The 17,850-nt window shown below is 43.7% G+C and overlaps 2 protein-coding genes across 12 annotated transcripts in view; one reads left to right on the plus strand and one right to left on the minus strand.

Annotated features, from left to right (window-relative positions):
* DFFB (DNA fragmentation factor subunit beta) overlaps positions 1–13,030 on the minus strand; it is a 45,214-nt gene extending 32,184 nt beyond the window's left edge. Inside the window, exons 1-3 of one of the 3 annotated variants that reach the window (XM_074218642.1) lie at positions 12,765–13,030; positions 8,386–8,512; positions 379–567 (exon numbers count right to left, since the gene is read on the minus strand). In XM_074218642.1, coding sequence (XP_074074743.1) covers positions 379–567; positions 8,386–8,512; positions 12,765–12,878 — 430 coding nt within the window. In that variant the 5' untranslated portion in view covers positions 12,879–13,030. The remainder of the gene's footprint in view (positions 1–378; positions 568–8,385; positions 8,513–12,764) is intronic. The other 2 variants (XM_074218641.1, XM_074218643.1) reach the window with 2 other exon arrangements.
* The window catches only part of CEP104 (centrosomal protein 104), a 47,862-nt gene continuing 35,192 nt past the window's right edge, over positions 5,181–17,850 (plus strand). For 2 of the 9 annotated variants that reach the window (XM_074218631.1, XM_074218640.1), the window contains exon 1: positions 5,182–5,308. The gene's annotated coding sequence lies outside the window, so the exon portion shown is untranslated. Of the gene's footprint in view, positions 5,309–12,788; positions 13,111–13,225; positions 13,366–15,044; positions 16,661–16,702; positions 17,386–17,850 lie in introns of those variants that run through there. The other 7 variants (XM_074218632.1, XR_012474621.1, XM_074218636.1 and 4 more) reach the window with 7 other exon arrangements.

The following is a 17,850-nucleotide window of genomic DNA, read 5'->3' on the forward strand; positions in this document are numbered from 1 at the left end:
CCCAAAGAAGCTTCAGAGAAGTGTGTTCATTGGATGTAACCTGAGAGGGCATCAAGGACAATCCCCTCCTTTTACTGATGAGGGGATTACAAAAGATACATTGATTTACCCAAGACCCAAGTAAATGGCAGGTCCATGATTTGAAACCAATCTTCTAACTCCATCTGTTTCCTTGAACTACTATATACATATGTGTGTGTGTGTGTGTGTGTGTGTGTGTGTGTGTGTGTGTGTGTGTATTACACTGGTCTTTACTTGTTCCAGTTTGCTTGGCTGAGACAGGACTCAACTCTCTGGATCAGGGGTATACCTTCCACCCCCAAATCACAGGACAGTTAATGCACCAGCCCTCCAAGGGAACAATCGTCTAGAACATGCCTTCAAACCATGGCCCATCCTCCTCTCGAGTTTCTGCCTGGATGTTTTCATTAATGTTGTGAAGGAAGTCCACAAGGAGTTTCTGCCTCAAGGGAGCCCGCTCATCAGAGAGCAGTTTCTGAGCTGCTTCAATGACATCTGCCTGCGGCTGGTAGAATATGGTGAGAAAGCGATGAATGTCATCGATATCTGCCATCAAAAAAAGAAAAAACAAACAAGGTCACTTTAGGAGGGCACTCGTTCCAGACCTCACCAAGAAGGACCATGGTAAGATCCAAAAGGCTTTTAGGACTTTCAAGACTTCAGTATCTCAAAATATCAGAGCTGACATTTGAGAACCCCAGATTCCTATAGTAACGCTCTCATTTGAAGGGAAAGGAAAGTAATTTTCTTCATTATATTCTTATCCTGAAATTAACTCCAGTTTTTCATCCACCCAACTGAACTCCTTTGAAAGGCACAATATGGGGGGCAGCTAGGTGGCGCAGTGGATAAAGCACCGGCCCTGGAGTCAGGAGTCACTAGGTTCAAATCCGGTCTCAGACACTTAATAATTACCTAGCTGTGTGCCCTTGGGCAAGTCACTTAACCCCATTTGCCTTGCAAAAAAAAAAAAAACCTAAAAAAAAAAAAAGAAAGGCACAATATGGAAAACTCTATCTCTGGTACATGACAGGATCCATTAGCTTTTATGGCTGCTTTCATGGGATGCTGTACATTCTTCACATGCTCCATCCCAAAGTTTTTCAAGTGCATGTTTTACAAATAATTAAGCCTCCCAAACTACTGAGAGGTAGGAAATATTAGACCTATTTAATGCAAATGGGGCAGCCTCACTTTCCTTCTAATCTCTAGTTCATGGAGAAGTGAGTTTTGTCCTCAGAAGGAGCAGAGGCCAGACTTGACCCACAAGATCTTGTTGGAGCCAAGTGGAAGGAAGCAGGTGATGCCTTCAGGTTGCCTTCTCACTTAGATGAAGCCAGCAGCCTGTTCACTTTGAACCCTCTAAACAAATCCTGAGTAGACTGGAATGGACTGATCCAGGACAGAAGAATAATACAATAACTAAATCCAAAAGGAAGAAAAAAGAAATAAAAGAATGATACAACAACTAAATCCAAAGGGAAGAAAGAAGAAATAGAATGATTCAGTAATAATAAAAATAATAGGGGCGGCTAGGTTGCATAGTGAATAAAGCACCGGCCCTGGAGTCAGGAGTACCCCGGTTCAAATCCAGTCTCAGACACTTACTAATTACCTAGCTGTGTGGCCTTGGGCAAGTCACTTAACCCCATTTACCTTGCAAAAACCTAAAAAAAAATAATAATAACAAAAGATAGTCACAGACTCTGATTAACTCTTAGGAACAATCTTAGGGTCAGAGAACAAATCTGAATTATGCCATTCTCCTCTCAGTAAAGAGGTAGGGGAGAGGATAAAAAGGTGGAATGCTGTATTTGCTGTCAGATGGAATCATGCTGCTAGATGGTCATAGGTCATAGAATTAGAACCTAAAGGTGGCCATCAATCCCCTCATTTGACAGATGATAAAACTAAGAGCCAAGAAGTTTGAAAACTGTCCAGGGTCACACAGTAAGAACCAAAGGTTCTTTGACTTCTGAACCAAGACCCCTTTTATAGCACCATGATAGTTTGGTTCAACTATTTTCTCTTTTAAAAGTTGTTGTTTATCCTTCATTTTCTAAGAGAACCATTAAAAGTAAAGATTCAGTGGCAGGAAGGCACATCAAGAAATGCCTTCAGGTTAAAATCAAGATCCATCAGTAAAACTTAAAATAGAATTAGAACAATGACAAAAAAAAAAAAAAACCCTAGAACACCAGAAATAAAAAAAAAAAAAGATGTGCATTATATAAGACTATAAAACAGAAATTCCCAGCAGGCAGGAGTACATGCTGGGTCCATGGCTCTAAACACATCTGTGGATGAAATCACAGAATAACAAGCTAGGATTTCTATGGGGCACCTAGGTGGCACAGTGAATAGAATAACTGGCCAGGAGTCAGGAAAATCTGAATCTAAAACTGGCCTCAGAAATTTACTAACTATATGACCCTTTTCTTCATCTCTCAAATAAACTGGTTAAGGAAATAGCAAACCATTCCAGTATCTCTGCATGGAAAAATTCCAAGTAAGGTAACAAAGACTTGGACACAATTGAAAAACAATTCAACAACAAAGCAATTATAAAACTCTTTATGGTTTGCAAAGCATTTTACAAATGCTGTCTCATTGATCTTCCAACACCCTAGGAGGTAGGCTATTTATTAAACCTATTTTATAGATGATATTAGAAGGGACCACAAGAGTTCTGCTCCCCCTGCTTCTAGGCATGACTGACTCTACTCATGCAATACAATGGTTTCTATCCTACTCTTAAAGCTTTGCAGAAGAGAGGCCACACCAGCTCCCCGAACAATATATTCTAACCTCCTGACTCCTTAAGCCTAATCTAAATCCCTCCTATTTTAATATGATTCAACAAGTTTAAAGAGTAACTGCTCTGTGACAAGAACTGCCTAGGCAATCAAGAAGTTCACAAATATTTAAGTAACCAGTGATGTGTGCCAGTTACTATAGTAGATATGAGAAAACACAGACACAACAATGAAAACCAGTCCCTGCCCTGGAAGGGCTTCTAATTCTACAACTCCAGGTTACATCTGTTTTCATCAGTGGAGATAGGCAACCACCTCCAGGACCATGATCATGGACAAAGAGCTCTGGGCTGAAAGTTAAGAGAATGGGATTCTCGAGAGACACAGCATTCAGCTGTGAGAAGAGATGAGTGCAAATTCTCATGCTCTGCTACTAATTCACCTATAAAATGAGAGGATTGGACAAGACAGGAGCAAAACATCCCTTGGGGTTCTTAATTCATGATCCTTGACTTAAGGACATAGGATTAATATATGATACCATATAACATAGGATATAATCCATATCCTTGACGTATGATCCTTGATCATAAGTGCCAAGAAAAGATCCCACTATAACTCATTTTGTTGGATATACCAAGAAAATTAAAGGAAAAAGTCCTTTTCCTCAAGGTTATATCTTGTTTGATTAATATAATGTCTTTTGGGGGGGATAGATTTTGTTATTGTTCGGTTGTTTCATTCAGTCCTGACTCTTTGTGATCCCATCTGGAGTTTCTTGGAGTGGTTTGTCATTTTTCCAGATCATTTTATAGATGAGGAAACTGAGGCAAACAGGGTAAAGTGATTTGCCCAGGGTCACACAACTAGGAAGTATCTGAGGTTGGATTTGAACTCAGGAAGATAAGCCCTCCTGACTCTAGGGCAGGCATTTAATCCATAGCTCCACTTAGCTACATGTATATGTGTGTGTGTGTGTGTATATATGTGTGTCTATGTATATAGGTATATGTCTATGTGAATGGGTATGTACATATTTATATGCATGTATGTATGTATAGGTATATATGTGTATTATGTGCAAATATATATGTATTATGTATGTGTGTCTATGTAAATATGTGTATTTATAAAATTCCTTTTCCTAGTTCCAGTTTCCTCCTCTGCAAAATTACTTCTAAGGTTGGAGTTGGACTAGATCAGTAGTTCTTAGCCTGGGGTCCTTGAATTTGTTTCATTTTCAATATTTAATAGCTGTATTTCAATAAAATTGGTTTCCTTTAGGATCGGATTTATTTTATGCACTGAAGAATATTATTCTGGAAAGGAGTCTAGAGATTTCCACAGGCTGCCAAAGGTTTCCAGTCCCTAGACTAAATGGTCTTGAAGGTTTTTCTTGGCTCTAAAGCCCCTAACTCTGATCCTGACCCTGAACCTGGATGACCATGAAGATATTGAGAAATCAAAAACACATTTAAGAACTATTAAGAACTAGGCATACTACAGCTCAGTGCAACAAAAGTAAGACAGTCTCTGCCCTCAAGGCTTCTTCTCCTCTCATGGGAGGATAATTATGCCTGCTCTTAAAGGGTCCTTTGGACAGTTAAAGGAGACAAGATGGAATGTGCTTCAAGGAAGGCAAAGGTCCTCTGAGGTGGTTAGGTGGTTGGGTCTTGAGTTAGAAAGGTGCAGATTCAAATCTAAGTCTGAGACCTTAACCAACCATTTAACCATTATTTGCCCCAGTTTCTTTAACTGTAAAATGAGGATTTATAACAGTACTTACCTCCCACAGGCACGTCTGGCACATTATAGGTGCTATGCAAAAGCTAACTATAATTATCATTCAATAAAAGTGTCATTCATTCAAGTCCACTTAAATGAATTCAGTTGTCCTCTTTGGTCTTCCCTTACTTGACACAAAACAAGTCATTTTGCCTTTCTTTGAGAGTTTCAGGACCCAGATCTTCCCATCTGTTTCAGAGCTCTTTTGTTGAGTTTTTTTTGCTTGTTTGTTTGTTTGTTTTTTAGTTTTTTGCAAGGCAATGGGGTTAAGTGGTTTGCCCAAGGCCACATAGCTAGGTCATTATTAAGTGTCTGAGGCAGGATTTGAACTCAGGTACTCCTGACTCCAAGACCAGTGCTCTATCCACTGCACCACCTAGCCGCCCCTGTTGAGTTATTTTTTTAAAAAATTTTTAAGGGTAACAAAAACCCTGCCAAAGAAAGAACCACACACACAAAGGAGCTAGATGACCTCTGCAGCTCCTAACATCTTATACCCATATCAAGGACGGAAATGGACCAGACCAGAGTTGTGCCTCAGTCTCTTGGCTGCCCTCACAGTGTGACATCATAGTCATTTCATTGTTTGGCAACCCACTCTAGAAGGGCCAGCAGAAGCTTAGAAGAGGGGCTCACATCCCACCCCTCAAGCTGGCTGGCTGACCCTATGACACTTGCCCCTCATGCTGGCTGATCCTAGGACACTTAACAAACGATGCCTCCCATGAGATGAAGACACACGTAAGGTACTTTCTAGTTCCTTTGTTGACCCACTTCTTCCCCTTCTCATCCCTACTCCTTTTCTAGTAAAGAAATCTTCCCGTGTCCCATGGAGCAAATAGCTTTTTTCCTGAAGGAAGCTTGGGAAAAGATACACTGTCCAGAGGATCTAGGCCTGGGTTTGGATTGACTTAGAATCATAAGGGATCTCAGGCATTGAGTCCAACTACTTTATTTTATAGGACAAACTGAGGCCTGGAGAATGAGTCACAGGGATAGTTAGAGTGAGAATCAGGATTTGAATTCAAGTCCTTCGGTGACATGCTTAGCATCCTTTCCACCAGGATGACATCCTGGTTCTGCCATTTATTCTCTTAGCCTTAGCATTCTCACTTCTAAAATGAGGAGGTTGGATGAGATGAACCCAAGGGCCCTTTCTACCTCTACTGTTAGTTTTATGATCCAATTGCACTCAGGATACATCAATAAAAGTCTTTTTAAACATAATTTTCCTTTATGCAAAGGATTATGCAACTGAAATTCAAGAGAAGAAAAAAATGGCATTTTCTTTCAAAGAAAAGTACTCATTAACTGTGATCAAATAGGAAGCAGAAAATCATATTGGTCCTTTGAGAGGAATAATAACCAACAATTCATAGAGCCATAAATTTAGACTTAAAAGGGACCTGAAAAGCCATTTAGTTCAACTGCTTCATTTTATGGATGAAGAAACACACCCAGAGGTGAAGTGACTTTCCCAGGTCACATAAAGTAGAAGGGCTAGGATGCAAACCCAGGTCCTCAGACAAAGAATATTGTGCTTTCTCCATTATATCCAGATCCCTCAATTATATAGTAGTTTAGGATTTACAAAATACATATTTATTACTTCATTTATAATCCACTGGGCTTAGAATGAGAAAGTTTCATATCTTCATGAGTTCAAATCCAGCTTCAGACACTTACTAGCTGTGTGAATCTGGACAAATCAACTTAACCCTATTTGCCTCAGTTTCCTCATCTGTAAAAAAAAATGAGATGAAGGAAATTGCAAACCATTCCAGTTAGTATCTTTGCCAAGAGAATTCCAAAAAAGAGGTCACAAATAGTCAGACACAATTGAAATAACTGAACAGCAATATAGCATGGGCACATGTTTTTCTCTCTTATAGGTGAGGAATCAGGCCTTGAAAGGTTAAGTACCTTGACTAGGATCACACTGAAGGTGCTAGAAAAGAGATTCTCCCTCCCAGTTCTGTTTCTATTCCTACATCAACTCCCTCTTCTGGTGGATTATGATTAGTGGAGACTATTCTTTGGTCTCTGCCATCATAAATGGATAGATAGATGATAGATGAACAGATTGGACAAAAGAATGGATAGATAATGAAAATGAGTAGACAGACAGATGAATGAATACATGGATAATGAATAATTGAATAGATAAATAGAGGAAAGGTAGATGGACAAATATATATTTGAATGAATGGATAGAGTTAGATGGATTGCTAACTAGGTAGAAAGAAAAGAAAGAAAAAATATAGAGAGGAATCTGATTATAGGTAAATAGAAAACCTCCTGCTTTTGCCAAAGTAACCATTTAATATTTATTTTATAAAATGTATATATATATATTCTAATCATTGTCACACAGTATATTAGAGATCCAGGACCCAGCTGATGACGCCTTTAAATTTTTTTTTTTAGGTTTTTGCAAGGCAAATGGGGTTACGTGGCTTGCCAAGGGCCACACAGCTAGGTAATTATTAAGTGTCTGAGACCGGATTTGAACCCAGGTACTCCTGACTCCAAGGCCGGTGCTTTATTCACTCCACTACGCCACTTAGCCACCCCTGACACCTTTAAATTTAAAAAAAAAATTCATGTGCAAAATTTATGTATTGCAAATTTTATGGCTTCCTTGGAGACAAAAAAAGTGATCACTGCAAATACTATGCAGGAAAATATCCTACTGATTCCATGTTTTAAAAACCTATCTTGGGATTTAATAGAAATACCAGTTAAATAAATGTTACTTTAACATTTTTTCTGTTTTATTTTGTTCTGTGTCATCTGTGTAATTGAACTAGTAAGGTGTTAGTCTGTGGAGGAGGAGGAGTTCCATTCTGAAACTACTTCTTAGATATTATACTAAATGATGATTACTCATCTATAAAGAGATAGATGGATAAATAGACAGATGGAAAGACAGGCAGATGCTGTTGTTCAGTCACATCCAACTCACTGAGATCCCCTTTGGGGTTTTCTTGGATACCGGATTGGTTTGCCATTTCCTTCTCCAGCTCATTTTACAGATGAGGAAACTAAGGCAAACAGGGGGAAATGACTTGCCCAGGGACACAGAGCCACATTTGAACTCAGTTCTTCCTGACTTCAAGCCCAGCACTACATCATCTATACCACATAGCTGCCCCTCTTTTGAGATAGTTTGCTGTTGCTCAGAAAAAGAGGAGAAGGGGAAGGGGAAGGGGAAGAAGGGGAGGGAAAGAGGGAAGGGGAGGGGAGGGGAAGGGAAAGAGGAAGGGAGAAAGGAAGGGAAGCAAAAAGGAAGACTGAGTTCAAATCTGACCTCAGACATGATACTTACTAGCTGTGAGACCTTGGGCAAGTCACTTAACCCTGACTGCCTCACATCCAGGGCCATCTCCAGTTGTCCTGATTCATATCTGAGCACTGGACCCAGCACCCCCACTCAAATCCACTACACTTCCCTGGCATGGCAACAACTCCGACGTCATGGTCTTCTTTGAAAATAAAGAACAAACATCAAGCCTGTTCTTTGGAACCGTGTGGTTCATAAAGGCATAGAAATAAGGTAGCTGCATTAGATCTGAGTTCTAGTAGGGTATTTCCCCTTTGTACAGCCTCTTAAAGTAAGGGCATGCCAAATAGAGTTCCTGCATCCCTGGTGAGAGGGAAGACCCGCTCATTACAACGTCACTAAGAGTAGCATATAATTGGTCTTGCCTGCAAGTGACTTCCTCCCACAGCAAACTGCAACCTGGGAGTCCCCCACTGCATGGATGTCCCAGGTCCTAGCTATATGGGCAAGACCCAGGAGCCTGCATAGGCTACTACTTACAGCCCTGCCAGGACTGCCCAGGGGTCAGAAGCATGAGCTCGGTGTTGTCAGGGAGCCTCTGGAAGTAGCCTTCAGTGAGCTCCGTGCCATCTTCATACAAGCATAGGCGGCAGCCAGAACTAGGAAGCTGGGGGGGGGGGGGGGGGGGAGGGCAAGAAGGGAGACAAAACAAAAGTAGTTTTATTTCCTTAGTTTCCTAGCATTTAATCCTACCCAAAGCAAAGGGGAAGTGGTGCAAATTGAAGTTCTATCTGCATAGAAATAAGCAAAGGAAAGTGAAATACTATAAACAAAGCACAATACTCAGAAGGATACAAATTCAATCAGGTTTGACATCCTCACAGATGAGGCACCTAAGGCTCCTAAAAAAGTTGAGTGACTTATTCAAGGTCACACAACTATCAAGTGATACCTCTAGAATTTCATCCAACATAGTGGCTAGCTAGATCATAGGCTCCTAAAGCTAGAAGTCAGAGAGACCTCAGGAACCATCTAGCTCAGCCCCCAATGTGAGGAAAGTGACTCAACCAAAATCAGTCTCTCTTTTGGGGTTTTATAAAGCAATAGGGTTAAGTGGCTTGCCCAAGGTCACACAGCTAGGTCATTATTAAGTGTCTGAGGTCACATTTGAATTCAGGTCCTCCTGATTCTTGGCAGTGTTCTATTCACTATGCCACTTACCTGCCCCTAGCTCTTTCTCTCTCTCTCTGTCTGCCTCTGACTGTCTGTCTGTCTCTCTCTGTGACTCTGTGTCTATCTCTGTTTCTGTTTCTGAGTCTCTCTGGCTCTGTCTTTGAGTCTCTGTGTCTCTCTCAGCACAGAGTAATTTAAACTCTGGCCAGCTCCCACCTTGTGTCTGGAATGTTCTTCTGCTCTTCTTTATCTCTTGGAATTTCAAGCTCCCTTCAAAGCTGAGTTCAAGTGCTGTCTCCTATAAAAGATTTTTCCTGATTCCGCCAGTTATGAGTGGGTCTTCAAAATATTTTTGTATTCAATTTGCTTATATTTTGTGTTTTCTGATCTGTGTATATGTTGATCTCCTCCCCCAAGAGAAAGTAAGCTCCCTGAGGACAGGAGCTCTTTAATATTGGCGATTGAGTCTCCAGGGTCTATCTATAAGAACTTACTAAATGTTTATTGAATAGACCTAAATTTTCTCTACTATAAAATGAGAGGATTGGACTAGATCCTCCAGTCTGATCCCTGGAGTAGGGAGCTACTGTGGGAAAATAAAACCTGAACCAGATTAAAACGTAGCTGGGAATCATTTAACAAAGTAAATAAAAAATGTTATAGAACATAGATCCTGTTACTATGTGGGCAGCTATGAGGTAAAGCAGAAGGGACCATCAGGTCTGAAGTCAGAAGAACTGAGTTCAATTCAGCCTCAGACACTCACTTCATTTCCCTGAGCAAGTCACTTACCTATGTGCCTCAATTCTCTCACCTCTAAAATAAGCTGGAGGGTGGCTAGATAGAACAGCGAATAGAACACCAGCCCTGAAGTCAGGAGGACCTTAGTTCAAATCCGGCCTCAAACACTAAAAAATTACCTAGCTATGTGACTTAACCCCATTGTCTTGCAAAAAAAAAAAATGAGCTGGAGAAGGAAAAGGTAAACCACTAAGAAAACCTAAATGGGGTCACAAATAGTATAAACTACTCAACAATGAAATTAAAAGCAGGTGTTATATATGGTTTTCTAAGTAAATGTGCTGCCTCTGTGTATCCTTATGTACAGTTTAGTGGTTCAGTTTCTATTTGAATATGATACCATCAAGATTAAACCATCTCCAAAGATGCTTCAGCTCTAAATCAGATGGGCGGGAGGGGGGCATCCAATAAAGGAAGGAAAATGAAGCCTTCAGTATCCACTGGAAAAAAAGCTAACCATGGAGTTAGTCTAGCCAAAGTTCAAATCCTGCCTCAGCAACTTATTAGCCAAATGACCCTGGATAAGTCACTTAATCTTTCTGTGCCTCAATTTCCTCCCCTGTAAAACATGAATAATAATAATAGCATCCAGCACACAGATGTTGAGAACATTTAATAACTAACATAAATAATTTTACAAAGCTTAAAATGGGCAGCTAAGAGGCACTGACCCTGGAGTCAGGAGGACCTAAGTTCAAATTTGACCTCAGACTCAAGTGACCTTGGGCAAGTCACTTAACCCCATTGTCTGGCAAAAACCAAAAAGCAAAAAGCAAAATAAAATATCTTTAAATGTTACATTTATAAATAACTCTTGCATTTACTTCCCAGGCTTGCTGAGCTGGTGAAGTTGGAATAGATTTAATTTAAATCCTATCTCAGGTACTTCACCCTAATATCTCTGCTTTCTTTCTGCAGCTCTTAAAAGGGAGGATTGTGAGGATCAAATGGCATGAGAGCTAAACCTCAATGTTTATAAATGCTTTTTTATCTATTAGTGTATTAAAACTCAAAGTTCAAGGATCTAAAGCTGGAGGGGACCCCAAAGGCTACCAAGGAAACTGAAAATAATAGCATAACTAGCATTCATTTACCTAGAGCATTTTATCATGGGTCGCCAAGTGCTTTACACATTGGTGTGAGCATCAGGAAAGCTCACTCTGAGGTAGATACTACTATGATTTCTACTTTACAAAGGAGGGAACTGAGGAAGGACTCACTCAGGGATCACATAGATCATGACTGATGAACTCAGATCTTGCATAAGCTAATTAGCTATAAGTGTTAAAATCAAGTGTGTGGGGGGCAGCTAGGTGGCTTAGTGGAAAGAGCTCTGGTCCTCAGGAGTACCTGAGTTCAAATCCAACCTCAGACACTTAATAATGACCTAGCTATGTGGTCTTTGGCAAGCCACTTAACCCCATTGCCTGGCAAGAAAAAAAAACTAAAAAAAAAAAAAGCGTGTAGAATAAAAATCCAGGGTGCCTGGCTTGGAATACAAGGTCTCTCTCCCTCTTTCTTCTAAGAATAGTATAAGAATAATAGTCTGTCTTTATTTTAATGATTTTTAACCCTGAGAGGACTTCACTAGGAATATTAACTCTTAAGAAGGAAAATTCTACTCAGAAAATCATTGACAGGGAGGCTAGGTGGTGTAGTGGATAAAGCACCGGCTTGGAGTCAGGAGTACCTGGGTTCAAATCCGGTCTCAGACACTTATTAATTACCTAGCTGTGTGGCCTTGGGCAAGCCACTTAACCCCATTTGCCTTGCAAAAACCTAAAAAAAAAAACATTGACCTAATAAATAAAAACTAAGAGTTGATTTTATGAAAAAGTCAATAAAATAGGTAAACCTTTGGTTAATCTGATTTTTAAAAAAACAAAGGTAACCAAATAACCAGTACCAAAAATGAAAAGGGTGAACTAACCACCAATGAGGAGGAAATTAAAGAGACAATTCGGAACTACTTTGCCAAACTGTAGGCCAATAAATTGGATAACCTAAAAAAAAAAGTTCAGGCAAGGCTAAAAGATTCCACTGGCACAAGTCTTGATTAAAGACATAATTCGGAGCTACCTTGCCAAACTGTATACCAAGAAATTGGTTAACCTAAAAAAAATTTTTTTAAAAAGTAGTTCAGGGGGTGGCTAGGCGGCACAGTGGATAGAGCACGGACCCTGGAGTCAGGAGTTCACATCCGGCCTCAGACACTTAATAATGACCTAGCTGTGTGGCCTTGGGCAAGCCACTTAACTCCATTGCCTTGCAAAAACAGATATATATATATATATATATATAGAGAGAGAGAGAGAGAGAGAGAGAGAGAGAGAGAGAGGATAGATTGATAGATAGATAGATAGATAGATAGATAGATAGATAGATAGATAGATAGATAGATAGATGATAGATAGATGATAGATAGATAGACAGACAGACAGTAGTTCAGGCAAGGCTAAAAGATTCCCCTGGCACCAGTCTTGATTGATCGGGCTAGGCAGCCCAGGGCAGACTGGGGATGGTCTAAGCAGGTAGGAGTCCCACCTGCGGGGCCCAGGATGGCATGCCGTGATCTACCCTTCGGAGGAGCCTGCCTGCGGGGGGATGGCGGGAGGGGAGATGGGGGGCCCCAAGGAGGACTGCAGGGGGCTGGGCTGCTCAGAGCCGGGGTACAAAGCAGAGACCGCCGACGCTCCCGGGAGGCGCCTCCCCTCCACCCCCCACCCCCCGGCCCCGGGAGCGGCAGCTGCGGCTCCCATCTGCCTGCGGGATGTAGCTCCCGCCTCCTCCCCAGGCCCGGGCCCGCCCCGTCGGGGGGCAGTGGGGGGGTCAGAGGCTGGTGCAGCCAGAGCGGCGGCGGAAGCAGAGAAGGGGGTGCCCCCGGGCTCCCCGAGATCGCAGGGAGCCGGAGGAGAAGGCCGGACAGGGGGGCGCAGCAGGCGGACCTGGAATTTCTGGCATCCTTTCAGCAACACTTCCCGGCAGGACTTTCCCGCCACCCCGTATTTGTCTTGGCTGTGCAGCGCCCGCAGCTTGAAGATTCGGGGCCTGCTGGACATTGCTGAGGTCCGGAGAGGCTCCTTTCCGGGACCCGAGTCCGGGCCGGGGAGGCCCAAGAACCGAAAGGCTAAAAGCGAGTCACCTCGCCCTCCGGCAAGAAACTACATTACCCAGAAGACGTCGGGGTTTCGGCCCCTCCGCGCAGCTGCCAGCGGGGCCCACAAGGCGAAGAGAGAGGCAGGGAACTACAATCCCCAGGAGGCGCCGGAGCGTTTCGCGCCCACTGCGCAGGTGCGCCCCCGCAGAGGCCGGGGTGGGGCGGGAGGCGGGGGAGGAGCTTGCGGCGGAGCGCGTGCGCACCGGCGTCCCCTCCCGCCGGGCCCGGGCTCGGTTGTCATGAGAGCCGCGGCGCCGGCCCAGGCGATGGGCGGAGGCGGCGGCTGCCGCTCCGAGCTGCCGGTGCCGGGCCGCCGGGGAAGGCGGAGGAGGAGGCGGCGGGGCCTGCGCCTGCGCTCGGCGGACGGGAGCGGCGGCCGCGGCTGCTGAGTAGGTGGCTGGGGGCGGAAACGTCAGAAGCCCCCTCCCCCATCCCCAGCGGGGGGGGGGGGGCCCCCGAACCCCTGAACCCTCTCGAGCCCCTTCCCCCCCTCCTCCATTACCTGCTTTGGGTCCTCAGACCCTTCCGAACCCCCCATTCTACCCTTCCCTGGACCCAGGTCCGGCGGGGGGGGGGGGGGCGTTGTCGGATCTGGGGCCGCGGCCCCGGGTGAGGGGGGGGCGGGGGTCTCGTCCGCACCCCCACCCGCACCCCCGCCGCCCTCGGCTCAAACGGCCCGTGGGTGAGAGCTGCGGAGGCGGCCCGGGCTGGGAGGGAGAGGGGCCGTGAGGGCACGGGCGGAGGGCCCGGCCCAGCCCTGGCACAGACTGGCCCCGCCCCGAGCCAGGGAGGTGGACTGGGCTGAGGATGCGGGAGAACCTGAGTGAAGAGAAGGCAGGCGGCTCCCGGACTTGCAACCTGTACCCCGCTAAGCAGCCAGGCTGGGGGGCCGCTCCCCACCTAAAGATTGTCTTGCTTTTCGGTTTTACAATGTTTCCCCTAATGTACACCATGGAAACAATGTAGCGACTCCAGAAGGCCTTTTGTTACATTGTGTCCACCCTGTACGAGTGTGATGAGGAAGGAATCAGATCCTTAAGGAAGACCATAAAGTGTGAGAGATAGCAAGATCGGACAATAGGACAGCAGGGGTTTTCCTAAATTGAAGGTACTAGTCCTTGGCCTTGGTTCAGACTCCACACTTGTTTCTCTGGATACAGATGGCATTCTCCATCGCACAGAGCCCCAAATTGTCCCTGATTCTTGCACCGATGGAAGAGTCTGGCTCTCTAACTGGACCTCCCCCCCCCCCACCTAAACCGGCATAATTCTTGACTTAAAGAAATCTCAATAAATAAAACCTAAAAAATAAGTTAGTTACAGCATTATAAATAATCGAGTGGGATAAGGGTCCTGACTGGGAAGTCATAGAATTATAAATTATCTGCTTTTTTTTGCTATATGTTTTACAGAGGAGAAAAATGAGATTTGTGGAGGGGAGGGAACCTCTTAAGGTGAGACAAGAAAGTTAGTGCTAAGAGGCAGCTAGGTGGTGCAGTGGATAAAGCACCAGCCTTGGAGTCAGGAGTACCTGGGTTCAAATCTGGTCTCAGACACTTAATAATGACCTAGCTGTGTGGCCTTGGGAAAGCCACTTAACCCCGATTGCCTTGCAAAAAAAAAGTTAGTGATAGATCAGGAATTTGGACCAACATCACTCAGAAGACATTCCCACTTCCTCTCCTTTTGCAAATAGGGAAACTGAGGCCCAGGGAAAGGAAAGGAACAATTGTAAAGTAACAGGGAATTTGGACCCATGTACCTCAACGCAATTCCATCCATTTCAGCTTACAAATAGGAAAATAGGCCCATTGAGGTGAAGTTGACTAGGCCAACATAATACTACTGTACAATTTAGTGGCAGAAAAGGGAAAAGGGAATAAGCATTATATGTGTGTGTATGTATTCGTGTGTATATATATAGAGAGAGAGAGAGAAAGAGAGAGAGAGAGAGAATTTTATTTTCCCTTAACTATACATGTATATGTTCACATATATATATATATATATATAGAGAGAGAGAGAGAGAGAGAGAGAGAGAGAGAATAAACAATTTTAAAACTTAATTTTTAAGTTTTGAGTTCCAAATTCCCTCTCCCTCCCTGAATCTCTCCCCTCCCTGAGACAGTAAGCAGGTGCCCAACACTGCTGAGCTCTTTGCAATCATTTGATTCTGGCAACAACCCTGGGAGGTAAGTGCTTTTATTATTCTCATTTTACAGTTAAGGAAACTGAGACAACCAGAGATTAAGTAACTTGCCCAGAGTCACAGGGCCCGAGTCTTGAGATTAAATGTGATCTCTGGTCTTCCTGGCTCCCGGTTCAGCAGTCTAGCCACTGTGCCACCAGTTATCTTGGGCCGGGACTCAAAACCTCTTCTCCTAATTCATGTTTCATTCAGGACCTTTTCACTTTTCAAAGAATTTAGAGCTAGAAGGGACCTGAGTGACATTGGTGGAGCTAATGAAAAAGTGCTGACATTGGAGGCAGAGGACCTAGCTTTAGCCCCTGCCTCAGCCCCGGTCGTCCTCGTCTGGCAGTTAAGAAGTTTGGACTTTGCAGTCCTTTCCAGATCTAATTCTGTGATCTAGGCCACACCTCTCATTTAATAAATTAGGAAAATGAAGGCCAAAGCAACGTAGGTAATACATGACCTAGCTGAGACTGGAGCATAGACTCTCTATTCTCAAAGTTTCAGGCAGGCTGCAGAAACCTGGGTACTGGCCCTGCTCTCCTGGTAGTGAGTAGTAGGCCCTTGAACAAAAGCCCCTCCTCCCACTGGACCAGTTTCTCCAAATCCAACAGCACTAGCCTAGATTTACAAATGGTCTCTGATGCCATTGCCTGGTGGAATTTTAAAGAAACTGGAAAGATTCCTCCCCTGGGAGTTAGGAGCCCTGCATCCTGAGAGAATTTCTGTTGCTACTTAATGTTAGAACCTTCTCTGAACCTGTTTCCTCATGGTTAAAATGAAAGAGCTGAACCAGTTCATCTCCCGAGTCGTCCACCCCCAGCACTAAAATCTTCTGCTCCTATTTCATTATAGTCATTTGACACCCATAGTGTGTCCTTGTGACATAGCAAAAGAGAGTGTAAGTCAGGAAGCTAGAGTATGAGATCAAATTCGGCTTTCAACTCATAGTGTGACCTTGGCCAGGTCATTTCTCTTCAAGGAAACTTCTTTCCATCAGCTGCACATTGAAAAGATTGTTCGAAAGAAAGTGTTCAGGGTAGCTTCCTGTCCTGATATCTCTGTGACTCATAGATGGCTTAGAGGCCTGAAGCTGGAAGGAATATCTGAGATATCCTACTGAAACTTCAAATTACCTGAAGGAACTCAGGTCTGGGAATAAAAGGAACTTGTCCTAGGTCACTCACAGATTTTGAGCCTCCAAGGGGCTGATACGTAGAACCCAACAATGAAGTCCAGATTGGGCAATTAACATCTGACCTCAGACACTTAGTACATGTGGGACCCTGGGCAAGTCACTTCACCTTGTTTGTCTCAATTTTCTCATCTATGAAATGAGCTGGAGAAGCAAATGGAACTGCTCCAGTGTCTTGGCCAAGAAACCCTCAAGGGGGTCACGAAGAGGTCCAGGCAGTGGGGAGGAATACAAGTTCTAAATAAGGAGATGTGAATTCCAGGCCCATATCTCTGCCATTTAACTCAATCAATACTATGTGAGTATGAGTAAGGTTTCTTTACCTGCAAAATGGGGTTTAAAATGCTGGTGCAATCTTCCTTACACTTTGTATCTCTTAAGTGTTCACAAATTTTAGACAGCTTCTATTTTAAGCTCTCCCACTGAGGGTGACTGAGAGGTAATGAGGGTAAGCAGGAAATGCCCCAGATCCTTGTTAGTTGGGTTGTGGATTGGGTAGCGCCCTGGGTTCAGTCAGGCCTCAGATACTCATTGGTTGTGTGACCCTGAGTGAGTCATTTGAAGTCTGTGCCTCAGTTTCCTTATCTGTAAGATGGAGGTGTTAGATTGCTTTCTCTAAGGTCCTTCGAGTTCTGAGTTTTTGATCCTAAGGAGCAACCTATCAGAGTCTTAATTTCAGAGTTGTGAAATGGAGTCTTTTCTGACTGTCATACCTGCCTCACAGGTAATTAGGAAGAAAGTGCTTGGTTAAACCTAAAGGGTTTTTGATAGGAGGGTTGGAGGACTTTGCATCCTCATTCTGTTGTGTTTCATTAGGGAACAAGGTTTCCCGGAGAAGGAGAATTTAAGAGAGCACTGGATAGTGTCTCCTCTCATCTCAGGCTGGTGAAGACGGGCAGTCTGATCTTTGGAGGACTGAAGGTTTGAAGAGTGTTTGCCCAGGCCTTAGGGGTTGTGTCCTCCACCAGTATCTCATGGCATGCTTGAAACCCAAGCTCTGACAGTTCTCCATAATCTGGAAAGGTATTTTCTTGTCCTAGAACTAGCCTACCTTAGAACAGAGACTCATGGGGAGTTGGCTTCAAAGGGTTAGATTCTCTCCTTCAGCTACTGCAGCTCAGTAAACCATCTCCCAAGCCAGGACTTCTTAACATTTTTTGTGCTGCCTTTTCAGCAGTCTAGAGAAGTCTGGACTCACCTGAACTTTGTTCTTAACTACCAGAAATGCATAGGATTATGAAGGAAATTTTCTCAAGCTAGTTACAAAAGATTTCTTTAAAAAACAACATTACAGACCCCAGCTTAAGAACCCATGGCCAAGCATTGCCTTCTATATCAGTAGAGGGATCATCATCCACCTGGGTCAAGTGTGGTGTTTTGAAACAAGGAACAAGGTATATCCCAAACCTGAAAAGTGGCTGTGGGGCTTAAGGCCATCCTACACTGAAGGGCTTGCGCTGGCAACTTCTTGTGTGATGCAGCCATACC

The sequence above is a fragment of the Macrotis lagotis genome, chromosome 1, assembly GCF_037893015.1.
Source record: "Macrotis lagotis isolate mMagLag1 chromosome 1, bilby.v1.9.chrom.fasta, whole genome shotgun sequence".
In the NCBI taxonomy this organism is placed as follows: Eukaryota; Metazoa; Chordata; class Mammalia; order Peramelemorphia; family Peramelidae; genus Macrotis; species Macrotis lagotis.